This window comes from Carcharodon carcharias, chromosome 1 (assembly GCF_017639515.1).
Source record: "Carcharodon carcharias isolate sCarCar2 chromosome 1, sCarCar2.pri, whole genome shotgun sequence".
Classification (NCBI taxonomy): Eukaryota; Metazoa; Chordata; class Chondrichthyes; order Lamniformes; family Lamnidae; genus Carcharodon; species Carcharodon carcharias.
In genome coordinates, this window is record NC_054467.1 from 171,242,750 (window position 1) to 171,262,625 (window position 19,876).

Genomic DNA, 19,876 nt, shown 5'->3' on the forward strand with positions numbered 1-19,876 from the left:
ACTAACGAATCCCTGACCACTACTGCCCTTCCACACTTCTTCCTCCCGCCCTGAGCAGCTGGACCACCCACAGTGCCATAGCCTTTGCTCTGGTCGGCCTCCACAGAGGAACCGTCACTCTCCCGTTTTCCAAGGCCGCAAAACGGTTTGTGAGCGAGATGCACTCAGGGGATTCCCTCGCTACCTCCCTTTCTTCTGTCTGTCGGTCACCCATTCCCTCTCTGCTTGCAACTCCCTAAGTTACGGGGTGACCACGTCCTGAAACATGCTAACCACGAACCTCTCAGCCTCATGAATGCACTGTAGAGGCTCAGTTGCCACTCAAGCTCCAAAACCTGGAGCTCAAGTTGCTCCAGTCGGAGGCACCTTCTGCACACATGATCTTCCAGACCACCAGGAGCATCTAGGATTTCCAAGATAGTGCAGGATAGGCAATTCACAGGACTGAGCTCCCCAGACATATCTTAACTAAGTAGAATGTTGACCATTGCTTTTATTTTACCCTTACTTACTCCTACTTCAGTTTAGACTAGATGCTAGATACTCTAGATAGACTAGATTCCTCTAGGCGCTGCTGACTGCCTGTCCCAGGGTCCTCTTGCACTCTCCTCTTGGTGCTGACTGCCTATCCCAGGTTCCTCCTCTCACTCTAGGTGCTGCTGACTGCCTGTCCCAGGGTCTTGCTCGCACACTCTCACGCAGAGGCTGTAATATGCAGGTCCTGATGAATCGAGTAATTCTGTCAGTCTTTGATGTGATGTTTGGTTTGAGCCTCCTCTCTGCAAAACCTCTTCTAATATCCCGCTCTCTGTGGCTCCTGGCACCGGGTATGCCTGGTGCGACTCCTGGCATGATCTCATCAGCAAACCAGGGTTGATTCCCTGGCTTGATAGCAATGGTAGAGTGAGGGAAATGCCAGCCATGAGGTTCCAGATTGTGGTTGATTCCAATTCTGATGCTGATGGCTTACAGCACCTCATAGATGCCCAGTTCTGAACTGGTAGGTCTGTTATGAATTGATCCATTTAGCATTGTGTCAGTGCCACACAGCATGGTAGATGGTGTCCTCAGTATGAAGACAAGACTTCCTCTCCATAAGGACTGCACGGTGGTCACTCCTACCAATATTGTCATGAACATATGCATCTGCGACAGGTATATTTGGTGAGGACAAGGTATCTGCCTGTGTTGTCAGCACTTACAAGACTGACCTGGAAGTTACGTCCTTCAGGACTCGGTCAGCTTGGTCATTTGGTGACATATCAGCCACTCTTGGTGATGCATATTGAAGTTCACTCATCCAGCGTACATTCCGTGCCCTTGCTCTGTGCTTCTTCCAAATGGTGTTCAACATGGAGGATTATTGATTCTTCAGATTTGGGAGATTGGGGGAGTGCTGGTGGCGACATGTACTGAGCAGCAGCAGGTTTCCTTACCCATATTTGATCTGGTGCCATCAAACAGAAGGGTTCAGAGTCAACTGTAAGGACTGCTAAGACCACTCCCTCCCAACTGTATATCACTGTGCCACATCTAGCTCAGCATCCTGATTCAGAATGTGAGAACCAAAGCAACCCTGATGTTAAAGCACAACTCAAGGTAAAATAACTTCATGTCCCAATATGTCAGCTTTCATAGTCGTTTAATGCATCACTCCAGGATAAGCAGTCTTTCATTTAACGGCAATATGCTTCCAATTACATACAATTTACTTAGCACACAGTGCATTACTTCTCAGACATGGTGAATTAGACAGCAATCAAATCTGCAACAATCACATTCCAGAAGATCACGAGGTGAATAAATCAGGGTTTGTGGGGTGCTGGTTAAGGAAAGAATGTTGGCCAGAATGAAGGATACTGCGCTTTTCAATTACCATGACTGAATCTACTGACCTGAATAAGCAGACAAGACCTCTGTTTAATTTCTCAACTGAAGGAGAAATTGTCACAGGTTAGATTCCCAACCGCTTCTTCTGTTTGGGTGCAAGGTTAATCAACTCTGAACCTGGCTGTTTGCTATAGCTAATTTTACCAGAGATCAGGGGTCTAAATTTGTTTTACACTGAATCGTTCTCTTTCTTATCTATCAAGTACAAAAGCAACAACATCCAGACGTGTCCAAGCACTCCTTTTAAAGAACTTAGCAAAGACCTTAGGAAATTCAGTTACCACAACCTTAGCACACTTATTATCTGTTTATCATAGTACAGCCCCTGCCAGTTAGAGTGCACACATTCATGTGAATATGATTTGCGCAATATGTACTGTCAGTGTAAGCTACCAGCACATTGTTTTGATGGGGTTGAACACAGGTTCATAACTAATAATTTAATACAGGAAAAGCAGGTGAATAGATGTGCAGCTCCCCCTAAAGGTTTACGAATAAAAATGAGACCACACTTGTCGAGAGTAGTAATCAGGTGAATTGATCTCCATTAATATGCTGAAACTGGGTGCCAGAAGGTCTCTAAGAATTGCTCATGCTAAATCACTTTTCTCTCCCTCCTTTTGGAAGTGTGCCACATGCAAAGCAGCTATATTCCATGATAACTCAATTGAAGATCAAGTTCTTGAACTGTTATCCAGCTTACTGTGGTTATTTTATGCTAAAATATAAGTGAGATTCGACTATTACTGAACTACACAAATTTTGTCTTTGCTTTACACCTTCTTCGTATTTTAATTTGAATTGTCATCAGGTTTTAGACTCTTCCAATTGAACCCTTGATATTGGTCAATATTTTACATACAACAATTAACACAAATTACCTAAGAACACAGGACTTAAGAGCAGGAATAGGCCACTATCTCTTCCCCCCCCCCCATGTAATCAAAAATCTATCTATCTTAGCCTTGAATCAAATCAATGACCTACTCACCACTGCTTTCTGGGGAAGAGAATTCCACAAACAACCCACAGAGAAAATAATTCTCATCTCCGTCTTAAAAGAGAGGCCTCTTATTCTTAAAGTGTGACATCTAGTTCGAATTTAACCCTCAAGAGAAAGCATCCTCCCAGTATCCACCCTATCATGTCCTCTCAAGATTTTGTATGTTTCAATAAGATCACCTTTCATTTTTCTAAACTCAAATGGGTACAGTCCTAACCTGTTCAACCTTTTTTCATAAGATAAGCCCTTCATCCCAGGAATGAGTCGAGTGAATCTTCTCTGAACTGCTTCTAACACAATTATGTCCTTCTATCAAATAGAGACCAAAACTGTACACAGTACTCCAGGTGTGGTCTCACCAAGGCCCTGTACAGCTGCAGTAAAAGTGGACTACTTATATATTCCAGTCCGCTTGCAATAAAAGCGAACATTCCATGTGCCTTCCTAGTCACTTGTTGTACCTGCATACAAACTTTTTGTGGTTCATGTACAAGGACATCCAGATCCCTTTGTACCGAGTTCTGCATTCTCTCTCCATTTTAGTATACTGCCTTCTTATCCTTCCTGCCAAAATGGGCAAGTTCACATTTTCCCACATTATATGCCATCTGCCACATTTTTGCCCATTCACTTAACCTACCTATTCAATTTGCTGACTCTACCTTTTCTTGACAACTTACTTTCCTATCTATCTCTGTCATCAGAAAATTTAGCAACCATACATTTGGCCGCTCCATCCAAGTCATTGATATAGATTGTAAATAGTTGAGGCCACAGCACCAATTCCGGTGGCATTCCACTAGTTGCAGTTTGTCAACTAGAAAATGATCTACTTATGGATATTCTGTTTCCTGTAAGCTATCCAATCCTCAATCCATACAAATATGCTACACCTCTACATCATGTGATCTTAACTTGTGTAGTAACTTTGATATGGCACCATATAAAATACCTTTTAAAATTCCAAGTGAACCACACTACAGATTCCCCTTGATCCACCTTATTACTTCAAAATATTCTAATAAATTAGTTAAACATGATTTCCCTTTCACAAAACCATATTAACTCTACCCGGCTCCATCATTATTTTCTAAATATGTTGCTAAAATGCCCTTCCTTCATCATGGACTCTAGCAATTTCCCCTTGACAGGAGTGAGGCTAACTGGCCTATAGTTTCCTGCTTTCTGACTCCCTTCTTTCTTGAATAAAGGTGTTACATTTTCCATTTCCAAATCCTCTGGGACCCTTCCAGAATCTAAAGATTTTGGAAGATTATAACCATTGCATCTACTATCTCTGCAGGCACTTCTTTTAAGACCCTCAGATGCAGGCCATTTGGTCCTGGGGACTTGTCAGCCTTTAGGTCTAATATTTTTAGATAAATAAAGGGATTGTTTGGATTTCAAAAGCATGTTAGTCTGTTTACAACTAGTCAGATGCGCAAGACTAACGAGTGTGTTAATTTTTCCCAAAGATTACTGACAATATTGGCAACATGGAAGTTTTTTTGAGTATGAGGAAGATACAGTTTCAAAGACATATGGAACAATAGTATTTACACATTAAAGAGAGAGAAACATATAAAGGAGAATAAAAGGCTAAGTGAGGAGAGGGTCATGTAAGATCTAACAGGAGTGTGTGAAACAGCCGTCAAGAAGCCTCCAGCCATTGCATAAGTCTGTTGTGTAAAGGAGCGGAAGTTGGGGAAGCCAGGAAAGCCATTCGGAATTCCACCATCAAGTGGGTACTGTGTTAACTTGCTGCTTTTGTTTTAAACCTAAAATCTATTTTGGACTGTTGCCTTAAAGGGAGTTTGTAAGGGGGAGTCAGGTCAATTAGGAATTTTAGGATTTGTTATAGTATTAAGTAATTGCAATCTGATATACATGCTTAAAATCTTTTATTTTGTTAATAAATATTTTAATTTAATTTTTAAAATCTCTAAAGGTCTTGATGGAATCATTACTTCTGAATTCAGTGTCTGCATCTTCTCCTAATAAATACAATTTTCAAAACCGTTGTGACATAGTGACCAAGTTTCCCCTGTGGATTTGGTCTGCCTGGCACATATCCACCTGCCACGTCATAACACTAGAAAATGGGATGAATGCATTTTAAGCAGCTTGCAGTCTATTATACTTAAAAGATTGAGGCCATGTTGACTTAAGCAGTTAACAGCTAGAAAGGAAAAATCCTAAAACAAGCGAACTTACTTAGTTGGAGAACTGGCAACATGCTGTTTACGACCCTTGCAAAGAAGTGCAGTCCAGAGAAATATTTTGTTTTGGGAGTTGAGCTAAATTAATTAGTTTAAAAGCATTCAGTGAACCTCATCACTGAGAAGGGTGGAACTTAAGAAGGTTCTCTGATTTCAATTTATCTGTATGTTTGCAGGGAGAGGGGGTTGGTTGCAGTTTGGATCTCATATGGTTTGCAGCTCACAGGCACCTGGGACCTGTTGGCAGGCTCCAGGCAATTAGGGTTCAAGAAGCCCTGCGGAGCTGAGAAGGCGGTAAAGGTCACTAGTTTGGTGCCAGGCAGTTAGGGTTCAGAGAAGGAAGGGGAGCCACTTATAGCGCAGTGCAGTGGGAGACTGAAGTTTGGAAAAACCCAAGGGCTGTGCCAACTTAGCAAAGCTAGTGGTCTGCACAAGAAATGGTGCCGCTAATTAGAACTATGCATTGTGAATCTCATGGAACACAGTCCCAGGAGAACAGATTAAACCATTGGGGGAGAACAGTCAGCAGTCCGAGTTGGAATGGCTTTTGAGGGAATTCAGAAGCTGGATCTTCAAGGTGAGTTGAAATCCCTCAGTAGGGAGATAGTTTTAATGAGATTTTGAGATTTACAATGGACATCCGGATGGGTAGCTGAGCAATCAGTAAGATGTGTCTTGGTCACATCTGCTATTTAATGTACAGTGTGTGTTTCACCAGTTTGCCTGTTAGTTCATATTTGGCTCATCAATTCTGAATATTAGAGTATAAGATAGATATTATAGATTATTTTGCTTTCCTAAATTTGTATAATAAAGTTTAATGTGTTTGTTTAAAACTGTGGAATCTGATGGCTTTATTCTCCTCATGGGTAACTGGATTTCAAACTTTGTCTACTTTAAACAAAAAGTTATATAAGAACATAGGAAATAAGAATAGATGAGCATTTGGTCCATTTGAGCCTACTCCACAATTCAATTAGGTTTAGATCATGGCTGATCTCTGCCCCAATGCCATTTCCAACACATCCCCAAATCCCTTGATATCTTTAATATGTATACATTTATCACTCTCCATCTGGAACCTATCACAGAATCACAGAAGCTTAACGGTGGCTGCCATTTGGCCCATCATGTCTGCACCAGCTCTCCAGATGAACAATATGACCTAGTGCCATTGACACAGTAGTTGGTAAAGGCCGAGTTATTTAAAATTCCAGAGGGAAACTTTAAACAACTGTTATAACCTATATTTTCAATAGGCATGTTTGAGACGAAGCTCTGAATTCAGGAATAAAAAACCACCAAGCCTTGAGTTTTTTTATATAAATTAAATTAATCATTTATTAATTTAACAGTAAATTTAAACACATACACATCTACAAAACTACCATAATAACTTTTAAACAAATCTCCAAATTAATCACTCCTAGGTAATAACCCATAGATTTAAACAGACACCAGGCAAAGCACATTTTATCTTACAAATTCAAAAATAAGGTTCCTTTCAATTTGGTTCCTTCGCAGAGTTGTAGGCCTACAGGCAGCATGCCTCTGACTATACACAAAACTATTTTCTGTATATACCAAGCCTTCCCTTCCCAGAGTCTAGGGAAGACTGAAAGATTATGGCCAGTGCCCCTGTAATTTCTACGCTCACTTCCTTCAATATCTTTGGATGCATCTCATCCGGTCCCTTGTCAACTTGAAGTACCAACAGTCTATTCAACACTTCCTCCTTATCAATTTTGAACCCTTCTAGTGACAGTTTCCTCGTCTGTCACCATGGTTTGGATAGCATCTACCTCCTTGGTAAAGACGGATGCAAAGTATTCGTTTAACACCTCAGTCATACTCTTTGACTGAGCCTGTATTGCTCCTTGGAGTAGAGGATGCCAATGATTCACCACCCTCAGTGAAGAAATTCCTCATCTTAGTCCGAAATGGCCTACCCTTTATTCTGATACTGTGTCCCCCGATTGCAGACCAACCCCTACCCCCCGCCAGGGGAACCAGCCTTCCTGCATCTACTCTGTCGAGCCCTGTAAGAACTTTGTAACTTGTTATAAAATAGCTTCTCATTCTTTTAAACTCCAGAGAATATAGGCCCAGTCTCCATAATCTCTCCTCACAGGACAAGCCCACCATTCCAGGGAACAGTATGTTAAACTGTCATTGCTCTCCCTCTCTGGCAAGTATATCCTTCATTGAGTAAGGCGACCAAAACTGTACCCAATACTCCAGGTGCAGTCTCACCAAGGCTCTTTACAATTGCAGCAAGATATCTTTACTCCTATACTCAAATCCTCTTGTGATAAAGGCCATTTGCTTTCCTAATTGTTTGCTGCACCTGCATGCTAGCTTTCAAAGATGAACTAGGACACGTGGGTCCTTTTGGACATCAACACTTCCCAATCTACATCAATTTAAAAATAATATGCATGTATGTTTTTCCTACCAAAATGGATAACTTTGCATTTTTTCACATTGTATTCCATTGCCATGTTCTTGCCCACTCACTTAGCCCATCTAAAATCCCCTTGAAGCCTCCTTTCATCCTCCTCATGATTCACATTCCTACCTATATATAAAAGCAAAATACAGTGGATTCTAGAGTTTTGAAATTAAAAAACTGCTGGCAAAACTCAGCAGGTCTGGCAGTATCTGTGGCAATATGACTCTTCTTTGGAACTAAAGAGAGGTAGGAATGTGATGGGTGTTATGCTGTTGAAAAAGAGAGGTGCAGGTGGAGTAAAAGGGAAGGTCAGGGATATGTTAGCAGAAAAGAAGATTAAATGACAAAGATATCATGAAACACAAGGCAAAGGGAAAGGTAATGACATTATTAAAGACACAAAGCATTGGGCCAGAGTAGATGTTAATAGCAGAATAAAGGTCAGCACTGTCTAAAAGCAAAAACATGAGAACAATATACAGACTGGCACTTGGGGGGAAGCAAAAAATCAAAATGGAAGACAGTTTATGGTCTGTAGTTGTTGAACTCAACATAATGTTGAGTCCAGAAGGCTGTAAAGAACCAAATCGGAAGATAAAGTGCTGTTCTTCCAGCATGCATCGGGTTTCACTGGAACAATGTAGCAGGCTGAGGACAGGAATGTGAACATGAGAGCAAGGTTGAAATGGCAAGCGATCGGACGGTTGGGATTATGTTTGTGTGCTGAGCCAAGGTATTCTGCAAAGCGGTCACCCAGCCTGCATTTGGTTTTGTGTCACCAGCAAGCTTGGAAATATTACTTTTGGTCCCCACGCCCAAGTCATTGTGAATAGTTGGAGCCGAAGCACTCGTCCTTGTTGTACCCCACACTTCACAGCCTGCCAACCTGAGGATGACCCGTTTATTCCTCCTGATTTCTGTCCATTAACCAATTCTCATTCCATGTCAGTATATTACTCTCAATCCCACCTAATTTTGTGTACTAACCTCTTCTATGGGACCTTATTGAAAGCCTTCTGAAAATCCAAATATATCACATCCACTGGTTCCCCCTAATCTATTCTACTAGTTACATCCTCAAAAAACTCCAACAAGCTTGTAAAACATAATTTCCCTTTCATAAATCCATGTTGATTCTGCCCAATCCTACCTTTTTTTTTAAGAAAGTGTTCATTATGGCATCCTATAATATTCTAGCAATTTCCCGACTACTGATGTCACACTAACAGGTCTGTATCTCTCCATTTTGCCTCTCCCTCCTTTCTTAAATAGCGGGGTTACCTTTGCTACCTTCCAAGAACCGTTCCAGAATCTATAGAATTTTGCAAGATGACCACCAATGCATCCACTATCCCTCTGGCCACCTCTTTCAACACCCTGGGGTGTAGATTATAGGGTCCAGGGGATTTCTCAAATTGCAGTCGCTTAATTTCTCTTGTACTACTTTTTACTAATATTAATTTTTTTCAGTTTCTCATTTGCTCTAGTCCCTTGGTTCTCTAGTGTTCCTGGGAGGTTTTTTTTTGTATTTGCCTCTGTGAAGACAGAGGTAAAATATTTGTTTAATTTCTCTGCCATTTCCTTATTCCCATCTCTGTCTCTAATGGGCTCACTTTCGCCTTGGCTAATATTTACTTTTTTATATAACTATAGAAGCCTTTACAGTCCATATTTATGCTTTTTGCTAGTTTACTCTCATTCTATTTCCTCTATATCAGTTTCTTAGTCTTCCTTTGCTGAATTCTTAAAATTTCCGTATTCTCGGGCTCAGTACCGCTCCCCTAGGAATTTCACCAAGTTCCTCTCTCCCCTCTATCTCCGGATTTACAGCAATGACTGGAAAGTTTTTTGTATCCTCTGCAGTAAAGACAGAAGCGAAATATTTGTTCATTTCATCCGCCATTTCCTTATTATCTACAATTAACTCCTCATTCTCATTCTCTAGAGGGCAAACACTCACTTTACTTACTCTTTTCCTGTTTAAATACCTGCAGAAACTCTTGCTATCCATTTTTACATTTCTAACCAGCTTCTTCTCAATCTAATTTCTTTCTCCTAATTAACCTTTTAGTCATTTTCTGCCATTCTTTATATTCTGACCAATCATCTGGCCTGTCACTCACCTTTGTGCAGTTATTTGCTTTTTCAAGTTTGATGCTTTCATTAACTTTAGTTAACCAAGGATTGTGGGTCCTCCCTTTGGAATTTTCTTTATAGTAGGAATATACTTATTCTGGGAGTTCTGAAATATCCCTTTAAATGTCTGGCACTTCTTTATTGATCTATTCCCAGCTAACTTCACCTACCTCAGCTTTCATGCCCACATAGTTGCCTTTATTTTACTTTAAAATACTAGTCTTAGACTCACTCTTCTCCCTTTCAAGGTGGATGTAAAATTCAACCATATTGTGGTCGCTGCTACCTAGGGGTAGCTTTACTCTGAGGTCATTAATTAATCCTATCACATTACACAATATCAAGTCTAATATAATTTGCGATAATAGCAAAATACTGCAGATGCTGGAAATCTGAAACAAAAACAGAAAATGCAGGAAAAACTCAGCGGGTCTAACAGCATCTGTGGAGAGAAAGACAGGGTTAACGTTTCAAGTCCATATGACTCTTCTTGAGCACTAAAAAAGGTCATTTAACATGCTCTCTGGTTGGTCCCAGAAACTCTCTCGACAGCATTCTATGAACTCCTCGTCCAGGCTACAACTGCCAATCTGATTTTTACAATTTAAATGTATATTAAAGGCATCCATGACTATAGCCATCCCTATATTGTAAGCACCCAATATTTCATCATGTATACTTTGTCCTCCATCATGGTTAGTTAGGGGACCTGTAGAGCACTCTCACTAACAATCTCTTTCCCCTGCTATTCCTCTTACAACCCCCCCCCCCCCCCCACACCCCCTCCAAACCAATCTACATCCTAACCTCCTGAACCAAGGTCACCTCTAACTATTGCACAAATGCCATCCTCAATTAACAGTGCTACCTCTCCACCTTTACCTAGCTTCTTATTGTTCTTGAATGTCACATGTGCCTCAATATTCAGGACCCAATCCTTGTCATTCTGCAACAACTTCTCTGCAATAGCTATCAGATCATATTTAGTTACTTTAAGGTGTGCTATAAATTTATTTGCTTCGTTACAAATGCTACAAGCATTCAGATACAGAGCCTTTAGTTTTGTCTTTTTGTTATCCTTGTAACATCTAGTCTTGATTATTGACGCGTTATTAGGTTTCTTTCTCTGTCCCTTCCTGCCATTCTCTGGCCCTCATTTCCCATATTACTATTTTCCTCTTTTACCCTGTCTCCACTCTTTGATATACCACATCTTTGCACATTTGATCCTTTGCCCCACTATTTAGTTTAAAACCTCTTACTTCCCTAGTTAAGCCATTCGCAAGAACACTGGTGCCAATGTAGTTCAGGTGTTGACTGTCCCAATAATACAGACCCCACTATCTCCAGCACTGGTGCCAGTGCCCCACAAACCGGATCCCACATCTCTCATACCAGTCTTTGTGCCATGTATTCATCTCTCTAAATTTATGTTATCAGATGTCAGTTTGCACACAGCTCATGTAATAAACCAGAGATTATAACTTTTGAGGTTCTGCTTCTCAATTTAGTGACTCGCTCCTCATACTCTCTATTCAATGCCACGGGTACCGACATGGACCATGACAATTGGTCCTTCCCCCTCCCAATGCAAGTTCCTCTCCAGCCCTGAGTAGATGTCCCGAACCCTGGCAAGCAACATGGTCACCTGGGCTCTCACTCTTCACTGCATTACACTGTCCCATACTATCGTTACATTCCTTTTTGCTCCCTACACGCCCACTTGAATGGCTTCCTATACCACAGTGCCATGTGCCATGGTCAGTTTGCCCATCCACCCTGCAGCCCCTGTTCTCATCCAAACAAGCTGAGAGAACCTCACACCTATTGTTCATTTGCAGAGGCTGACACTCCTGCCCTCTGGGTCCCCTCATCTGGCTCACTCGCAGTCACACCCTCCTGTCTCTGGCCACTGACCAAATCAGAAGACCCTATCCTAAGTGGTGTGACTGCCTCATGGTATAAAGCAACAAAGCATCCAGGTGACTTTCCCCCTCCCTGAGGTGTCACAGAGGCTGCAGCTCAGCCTCCAGTTCAATGACTCTGTCAAAGTTCCTTGAGCCACAAACACTTACTGCAGATGTGTTTGTCCTGGATCACAGTGGCATCAAGGAGCTCCCATATGCTGCAGCCTTGATACATCACCTGCCCTGGATCCTTAATGTATTTAATTAATTACCTAATTATATTGTTCACTTATTTATATTGCTTTTTTTTTATAACTTTTACTAACTTTACCAATTTGAATGCTATTTTAAACCTTAGGAATAGAATAGATCTCAACCACTTAGCAAATCCTCACCAAACAACTAAAATTTCTACAGGGTGAGTAAGATAGAAAAGCAAAAGGAAACAAACACCTCCTTCACACCCTTCATCAAACTCCTCTGCTCACCGAACTCTCAGGTTTCCATTCAGTGTCCTCAGCTGCATTCGTTTGCCCTGCAGCCATTCAGTGACATCCAGTGAAAACTGGTGAGCAAGATGGACACAGGAAGCTCCTGCACAACCTGCCTGGTCCTCCTAGACTGATTGCCTGGCAGTCACCCATTCCCTCTCCACCTGTACTCTCTCAACTTTGGCGTGGCCACCTCCTTAAATGTGCTAACCACATAGTTCTCAGTCTTGCTGATGCACCACTGTGGCTCCAGCTGTTGCTTCAGTTCAGAAACCAGGAGCTCAAGTTTTTGCAGCTGCAACAAGGCCACAGGAAGCGTTCACAGCTTTCCACATTCTAGGAAGGGAATTCCACACAGCCAAGCTACACCGCTATGCCTTATCTTTACTCTACGGACTCTATTATAAACTGGATACTTGGAATCTTGACCCTGCTATTCCTAAAAAGCTTTACTACTGTTAGTCAACCCTACTAATACTAATACCACCTTACAATTACTAATTACTAATACTAATAATACTTTACAATTACTGGGAAAGGCGGTGGTATAGTGGTATTGTTACTGGACTGGTATTCCAGAGACCCAGGGTATTATTCTGGGGACCCAGGCTTGAATCCCACCATGGCAGCTGGTGAAATTTGAATTCAATAAAATTCTGGAATTAAAAATGACCACGAAACCATTGTCAATTAGCGTAAAAACCCATCTGGTTTCACTAATGAAAAGGAAATCTGCCGTCCTTACCTGAACTGGCCTACATGTGACACCAGACCCACAACAATATGGTTGACTTTTAAATATTCTCTCTGAACAAGGGCAATTAGGGATGGGCAATAAGTGCCAACCTCGCCAGTGATGCCCACGGCCAATGAATTAAAAAACTAAACTACAGTCACCAACTGACTCATTTCCCTCATTCGCCTTTGAATTTTTCTCAGATCATAGCTAGCCCGCCGCTCATCTCGCTCTTTTAAACTCAAAGTTAAGGTAGCTACTGTCGTGAGACTTTTAATGTATATATTTTGGAAAATATTTTTCTTTTTAAAGTAGAGTCTTAATTGAGTTAAAGTCTGGATGCTTTGAGATGTACTAATTTTGATATGGGAGCGAGATAGCATGTATTTGCATTTTTTGAACAGGGCACTCAATCAGTGGCGGTAGGTATAAGTTCAGTAGTTTTAGGGTGTGCAGGCAGAGGCAATGTAAGATCAAAAGGCAGCTGCAAGCCTCCAACTGGCTCCACAGTGAAAAGAACCTCATTTTGAATTTGTAAGGGGAAAATGCTTTGCCTGGTGTTTGGTTAAGTCTATGGGTTGCTGTTGCCTTCATGGAGATTAGTTGGGGAATTTAAAAATGTAATTTAAAAGGTTAAAAGCTATGATAGTAGTAATTTGTAGCCATGTTTACATGTATTTTAACCTGTGTAAATTAATAAAATATTTCATTTAGTTTAACGTAAAACCTCAAGAACTAGTGGATGATTCCTGAGTTTAGAATCTCATCTCAAACATAACACTTAAAATTATTGGTTATGACAATTATTTCAAGTTTCCTCTGGGATTTCTTTTAAGCAACTCCACTTTACCAACTGCATTGGTCATAACACTACTTATGTGAACAGCACCTCCTCCCTCACTCACCAAATTCCCAGGACTCACTCTGTGACTAGCTGCACTAAGCACCCAACTGCTGTCCTTGTTCTTGCTCGCTTTGTGCGCTTATTAAGACCACCTACAGAGATGAGTCAGCACTGCTTGCTAGAGAATCCAGTTCAAACTAGTTACCTAATTCACTAACTACAGCTGCCTCTGCTTTCAAATTCTTTCAATTTGATACAATCCTTAACTTCCTTATATCATCACAAATAGCGCATCCTTCTAAAAGAGTCTTTCTTTCTCACTTGGATAAATCTTTGCTGTTATTAAATATGCTGTTCAACGTCTGCCACTGCATCGCTATTGTCCTACATTTAAACGTAATTTCACAGTTTACTTTGGCCAGTTCTGCCTTCATACCCTCATAATTACCTTTATTGAGGTTTAAAACATTAGTCTTAGACCCATACTTCTCTCCTTCACAGTAAATGTGAAATTCTATCATGTTATGATTACAGTCACCTCAAGGCTCCTTTACCATGAGGTTATCCTGTTTCATTGCACAGTACTAGGTCTAGAATAGCCTGCATCCTTATTGGTTCCAGAACATACTTCTCTGAAAAACTGTCCTGAATACACTCTATGAACTCATTTTCCAGGCTATCTTTGCCAATCTGTTTCACACAATCTACATATAGGTTCAAGTCATTCATGATTATTGCAGTTCTTTAAGCATATCTCATTTATTTCTTCCTGCATACTCTGTCCTACAGTATAACTCCTGTTCAGGGGGCTATAAAACCAATCCCACAAGTGACCTCTTAGTTTTCCTATTTCTTATTTCTACCCCACCTGATTGTAAATTGTGCTCTTTCAAATTAAGGTCATCGCGCACAACGGTACCAACGGCATCCTTAATTATCAGGGCAACTCCATTCACCTTTTCCCAGCATTCTGTCTTTTCAAAATGTTAAATACCCTTCAATATTCAGGTCCCAGCCTTGGTCACCTTGCAACCATGTCTCTCTGTAATGGCTCTCAGGTAATACATATTTATTTCTGTGTTAACAATTCATCCATTTTGTTTGGAATGCTTCGCGCATTCAGATACAGAGCCTTTAACTCTGCCTTTTTTCCATTTTTGCAGTCTCTGGCTTTAGCTGCTGGTGCACCCTTACATTTGTACACACTGTCCCTTCTTGCCAAACTCTGGTGATCATTACACAAATTGCTACCCTGATCTTTTACTCATTGTTTCCCTTTGATTTACCACATCCCCTCTCATATCATCCCTCCTTCCCCCACACCCTCCCATTTAGCTTACAGCCCTCTCTACCATCCTAATTATAAGACTCACCAGAACACTGGACCCAGCACGGTTCAGGTGAAGGCCATCCCAACGGTACAGCTCCCACTTACTCCAGTGCCCTATGAATCAAAATCTATTTCTCCCACACCAGTCTGTAAGCATTCATCTCTCTAATCTTATTTACTTTACGCCACTTTGCTTGTGCCTCAGATAACTATTCAGAGATTACCACTTTTGAGGTTCTGCTTTTTAATTTAGCCCCTTTTCCCTATGCAGAACCTCTTTCCTAGTCCTATCAACACATTTACTACCTCCGTAGACCATGACGCCTGGATCCTCCCTCTCCCATTCATGCTCCTCTCCAGCCCTGACCAGTATCCCAAACTTTGGCAATGGGCAGGCAACAGTCTTCTGGGCTCATGATCTTGGTTGCAGAGAACCTCATCTATCCCTCTGACCATACTAGGACCACTACATTTCTATTTGATCTCCCCACTTGAATGGCTTCATGTACCATGGTGTCATGGTCAGATCACTCATCCAACTTCCAGGCCCCAATCTGCAAAAACCACAAACCTGTTGAACAATTACAAGGGCTGAGGCTCCTCCGCTTCCACTTTCTCTCAATCTCCTTACCTGCCTTACTTGCAGTCACACTCTATGCCAGTCCACGGACCAAATCAGACAACCTTATCCTAAGGGTATGACTGCCTGTGAAACAATGTGCCCAGGTAACCTTCCCCCTCCCTGGTGCATTGTATTGTCTGTGGCTCAGTCTCCAGCTCAATAACTCAGCCTAAGCTTTTCAAGCCACAGGCACTTGTTGCAGATGTGGTTGCCTTGGATCACACTGGCATCCACCAGCTCCCACATACTGCAGCCACAACTCATGCCTGCTCTGCCATCTTTATGTGTTAATTTATTTTTCTTAATTAATAAATCCTACTACACCTAATAAGCTTCACTACTGTTAGGAAACCTTCCTACTACTAATAAAACTTTACCATTATTAAGACACTACCAGAGTTTTGAAAGATAAACAACAATACTCACCAACCAATCACTGACCTGTTTCCCTGTGAGGCCTCTTGTTAAAAATGGTCATTACCTGACACTTATGTGGCACGAATATTACTTGCCACTTGTCAGCCCAAGCCTGGACATTGTCCAGGTCCTGCTGCATTTGGACATGGGCTGCTTCTGTGTCTGAGCAGTCACAAAAGGTGAGCATTGATGATTGCACAATGAACATCCCCACTTCTGACCTTACAATGGAAGGAAGGCCACTGATGAAATAGCTGAAGATGGTTGGGTGGAGCACACTACCCCGAGGAACTCCTGCTGTGATGTCCTGGAGCTGAGATGGCTGACCTCCAACAACCACACCCTTCTTCCTTTGTGCTAGGTATGACTCCAAACAGTGGAGACTTTTCCCCCCAGTTCCCAGTGACTCCAGTTTTGCTCATGCTCCTTGATGCCACAGTCATATGCAGAACTGATGTCAAAGGCAGTCACTCACACCTCACCTCGCGAGTTCAACTCTTTTGTCCAAGTTTGCACTAAGGCTGTAATGAGGTCAGGAGCTGAGTGCTCCTGGCAGAACCCAAACTGGACGTCAGTGAGCAAGTTATTGCTAAGCAAGTGCTGCTTGAAAGCAGTGTTGATGTGCCCTTCCATTATTTTACTGATAATTGAAAGTAGACTGATGGGGTGGTAATTGGCCGAGTTGGATTGGTCCTGCTTTTTCTGTACAGGACATACCTGGGCAATTTTCCACATAGCTGGGTAGATGCCAGTGTTGTAGCTATACTGGAACAACTTGGCAGTATCCAGTGCCTTCAGCCTATACCACATGTACTGCTGTGGTTCAAGAAGGCAGCTCACCGCCACCTTCTCAAGGGCAATTAGCAATGGGCAATAAATGCTGGCCTAGCCAGGAACACCCGCATCCAGTTAAGGAATTTTAAAAATCCATCTGATTTCTAAAATATTCAATTAACCTTCGAGAAAAAAAACTGAAAAACTTAACTAGATTCCGGATGCACAACTGAAATACTTACTGTGGAGCAATACGTCGCCAGTAACGATCGATTCCATTTTTGAAGTACAGTACCGCAAGCCACCGTACGTTTACATCTAGTGCATGATTTGTAAAGATATTCTGAAAAAAATACAAATAAATAAATTAATCTGGCTGAATGTGGCCAGATGTTTAAAACTGTATAAATTAGCTACAGGTGGACATTTTATCAGAAATTTATTCTTCCTCCATGCTTAATTTCTCCTTTAACACATTTTAAAAATCTTTACTTGCATACAGACCATAATATTCGGTTCAAGGATCAAACCAGTTTCCAGTGATTAAAAGCAAAGTATAGTGGGTGCTGAAGACCTGAAATAAAAACAAAGTGCTGGAAGTGCTCAGCAGGTCTGGCAACATCTGTGGAGAGAGTAAAACAGAGTTATTGTTAAGTTGAATATGACTTTAGAACTGAAGGGGAGTCATATTTGACACTAAAACATTAACTGTTTTTTTCTCTCCACAGATGCTGCCAGGCCTGCTTAGTACTGCCAGTGCTTTGTTTTGCTTTCAGCTTCCACTGTGTTGGGCTTACAGCATTCTTCGCCAAATGGAAAGTGAACCTGCCTTCCTGGTACTGACAATCAACATCTAATTAAATAAACAGCACATTGAAAATTTATGTCTTCACTTAAATTAACAGCGCTATCAGTAACTTACACAAAAGCAAAATACTATGGAAGGTGGAGGACTGAAATAAAAACAGAAAGTGCTGGAAACAATCAACAGGTGAGACAGCACCCATGAGAGAGAAAATGAGTTACTGTTTCATTTGCAAAATTGAACTGTTAATGGACCAGGAATCCAGATACGCAGGCCATTCCTCTGGGGACAGGAGTTCAAACCCCATCATGGTAGCTGGTGGAAATTAAATGCATTTAATTAATCTGGAATTAAAAGCTAGTCTCAGTAATGGCACCTGTGAAATAACTGGACTGTTCTGTTGAAGGGTCATGAGGACTCAAAACGTCAACTCTTTTCTTCTCCGCCGATGCTGCCAGACCTGCTGAGTTTTTCCAGGTAATTCTGTTTTTGTTTTGTCATAAAAACCCATCTGATTCACTAACGTAATTTAGCGAAGGAAATCTTCCATTCTTATGCAATCTAGCCTCCATGTTATGCCGGACCGACAGGAAAGTGGTTGACTATTAACTGCCCTTTGAAATGGCCTAGCAGACCATTCTGTTGTATCAAATCTCTAAAGACAAGTTGAAAACAAAAGTAAAATTGGCCCCACCTCCACTACTGACCTAAGCACTGAAAATGACATGGCACATCCTGCCCAGACCTGCTGACCCTGCAAAGTCCTCTTTATTAACATCAATATACTTGTGCTGAAACTGAGAGAACTGCCCCCCAAACTAGACATGCAACAGCCTGACAGTCATACTTACCAAATCATATCTTACAGCCAATATCCCAAACAGTGCCATCACCATCCCTGGGTATGTCCAGTCCCACCAGCAGAAGAGACGCAATAGAGGTGGCAGCACCGTTATATACTGGAGGGACTGGCCCTGATCATCCTCAACATTGATGCTGGATCATGAGGACTCCTTGCAATAGATCAATCATGGGCAAGGAAACCTCCTGCTGACTACCACCCTCCCTCAGATGAATCAGTGCTCCTCTATGTTGAGCAACACTTGAAGAAGCACCGAAGGTAGAAAGCACAGAATATACTCCAGGAGAGGGGCTTGACGGTCCATTACCAAGAGTAATGAAATTATGAAGTAAGAAAAGATGTTTCCACTTGTGGAGCAGTCCAAAACTTGGGGTCATAAGTATCCAGTAATCACTAATAAATCCAATAAACAATTTAAGACTAACTTTTTAAAAATCCAGAGTGATTAGAATGTGGAACTTGTGACCACAAGAAACAGTTGAGGCAAATAGCATAATATTTCAGGGGATGCTGAACAAGTGCATGAGGGAGAAAGGAATAGGATGATAGCAAATAGAAGTAGATGAGGTAGGATTGGATGAAGTAGGGTGGAAAGAGATTCAGGTGGAGGAAAAACACAGCACAAATCAATTGGGCCAAATGGTCTGTTTTTATGCTGTAAGTCCTCTACTAAAATACTGAGAAAGACAGAGTTTTGAAGGTCTTTGTGACTGAGCTTGATGACATATAAGATGCGTGGACTGCAGATTCAATTCGTAAGATCTTAGTTGTACCTGCCATTTAATGCATAATTCAAACAGTTTATAATCAATTTGCCTGTTGATTCATGTTTAACTTATGTTGATTCTGGATGTTCACATATAGTTGGTTGGCTAAGATAGTATTTAGCGTTTGCTTTATTTGACTCTTGTACAGTAAAAAGAATCTTCCAACGTGGGACCTTGTAACTTCATTCTTTTGGTAATTATTGGGATTTTGGATTTCTATTTTTTTTTTTAAATGTTGCTAGTCTCTACTGAATCATAAAATTAGGTGCTCTTTGCAGGATTTCAAAACTACAGATGGATGCGGGTGCTGGGACTTGCTAAAGTTAAGGCTATCAGGATTTCAGGATGAATTTTACTAAACTTATTGAGAAGCAGGATGGCTTTGTCAATTGCCACGACTTTGCTGCAGAGGGAAGATTTATCCCCGAGTTATTTGCAACAACTAAAAATGGTTAGGTTAATAACATTCGCAGAAAAGATGAAGTTAAGAATTAAAAGCAAGGGCTAAAAAAGCAGAACTGTTTGAGGCAATAGCACAGCATGAGATTGGAAGAAGAAAAGCCTGACCACGAGGAACTGGAACTCGACTTGAGATAGCTAGAATGCAGTTGCAGATGATGC

At 41.3% G+C, this 19,876-nt stretch overlaps 1 protein-coding gene across 5 annotated transcripts in view; it reads right to left on the bottom strand.

Annotated features, from left to right (window-relative positions):
• The window catches only part of ipo11 (importin 11), a 699,237-nt gene that overhangs the window by 616,519 nt on the left and 62,842 nt on the right, over positions 1–19,876 (bottom strand). For all 5 annotated transcript variants that reach the window (XM_041187080.1, XM_041187063.1, XM_041187071.1 and 2 more), the window contains one exon: positions 17,064–17,164. In XM_041187080.1, coding sequence (XP_041043014.1) covers positions 17,064–17,164 — 101 coding nt within the window. The remainder of the gene's footprint in view (positions 1–17,063; positions 17,165–19,876) is intronic.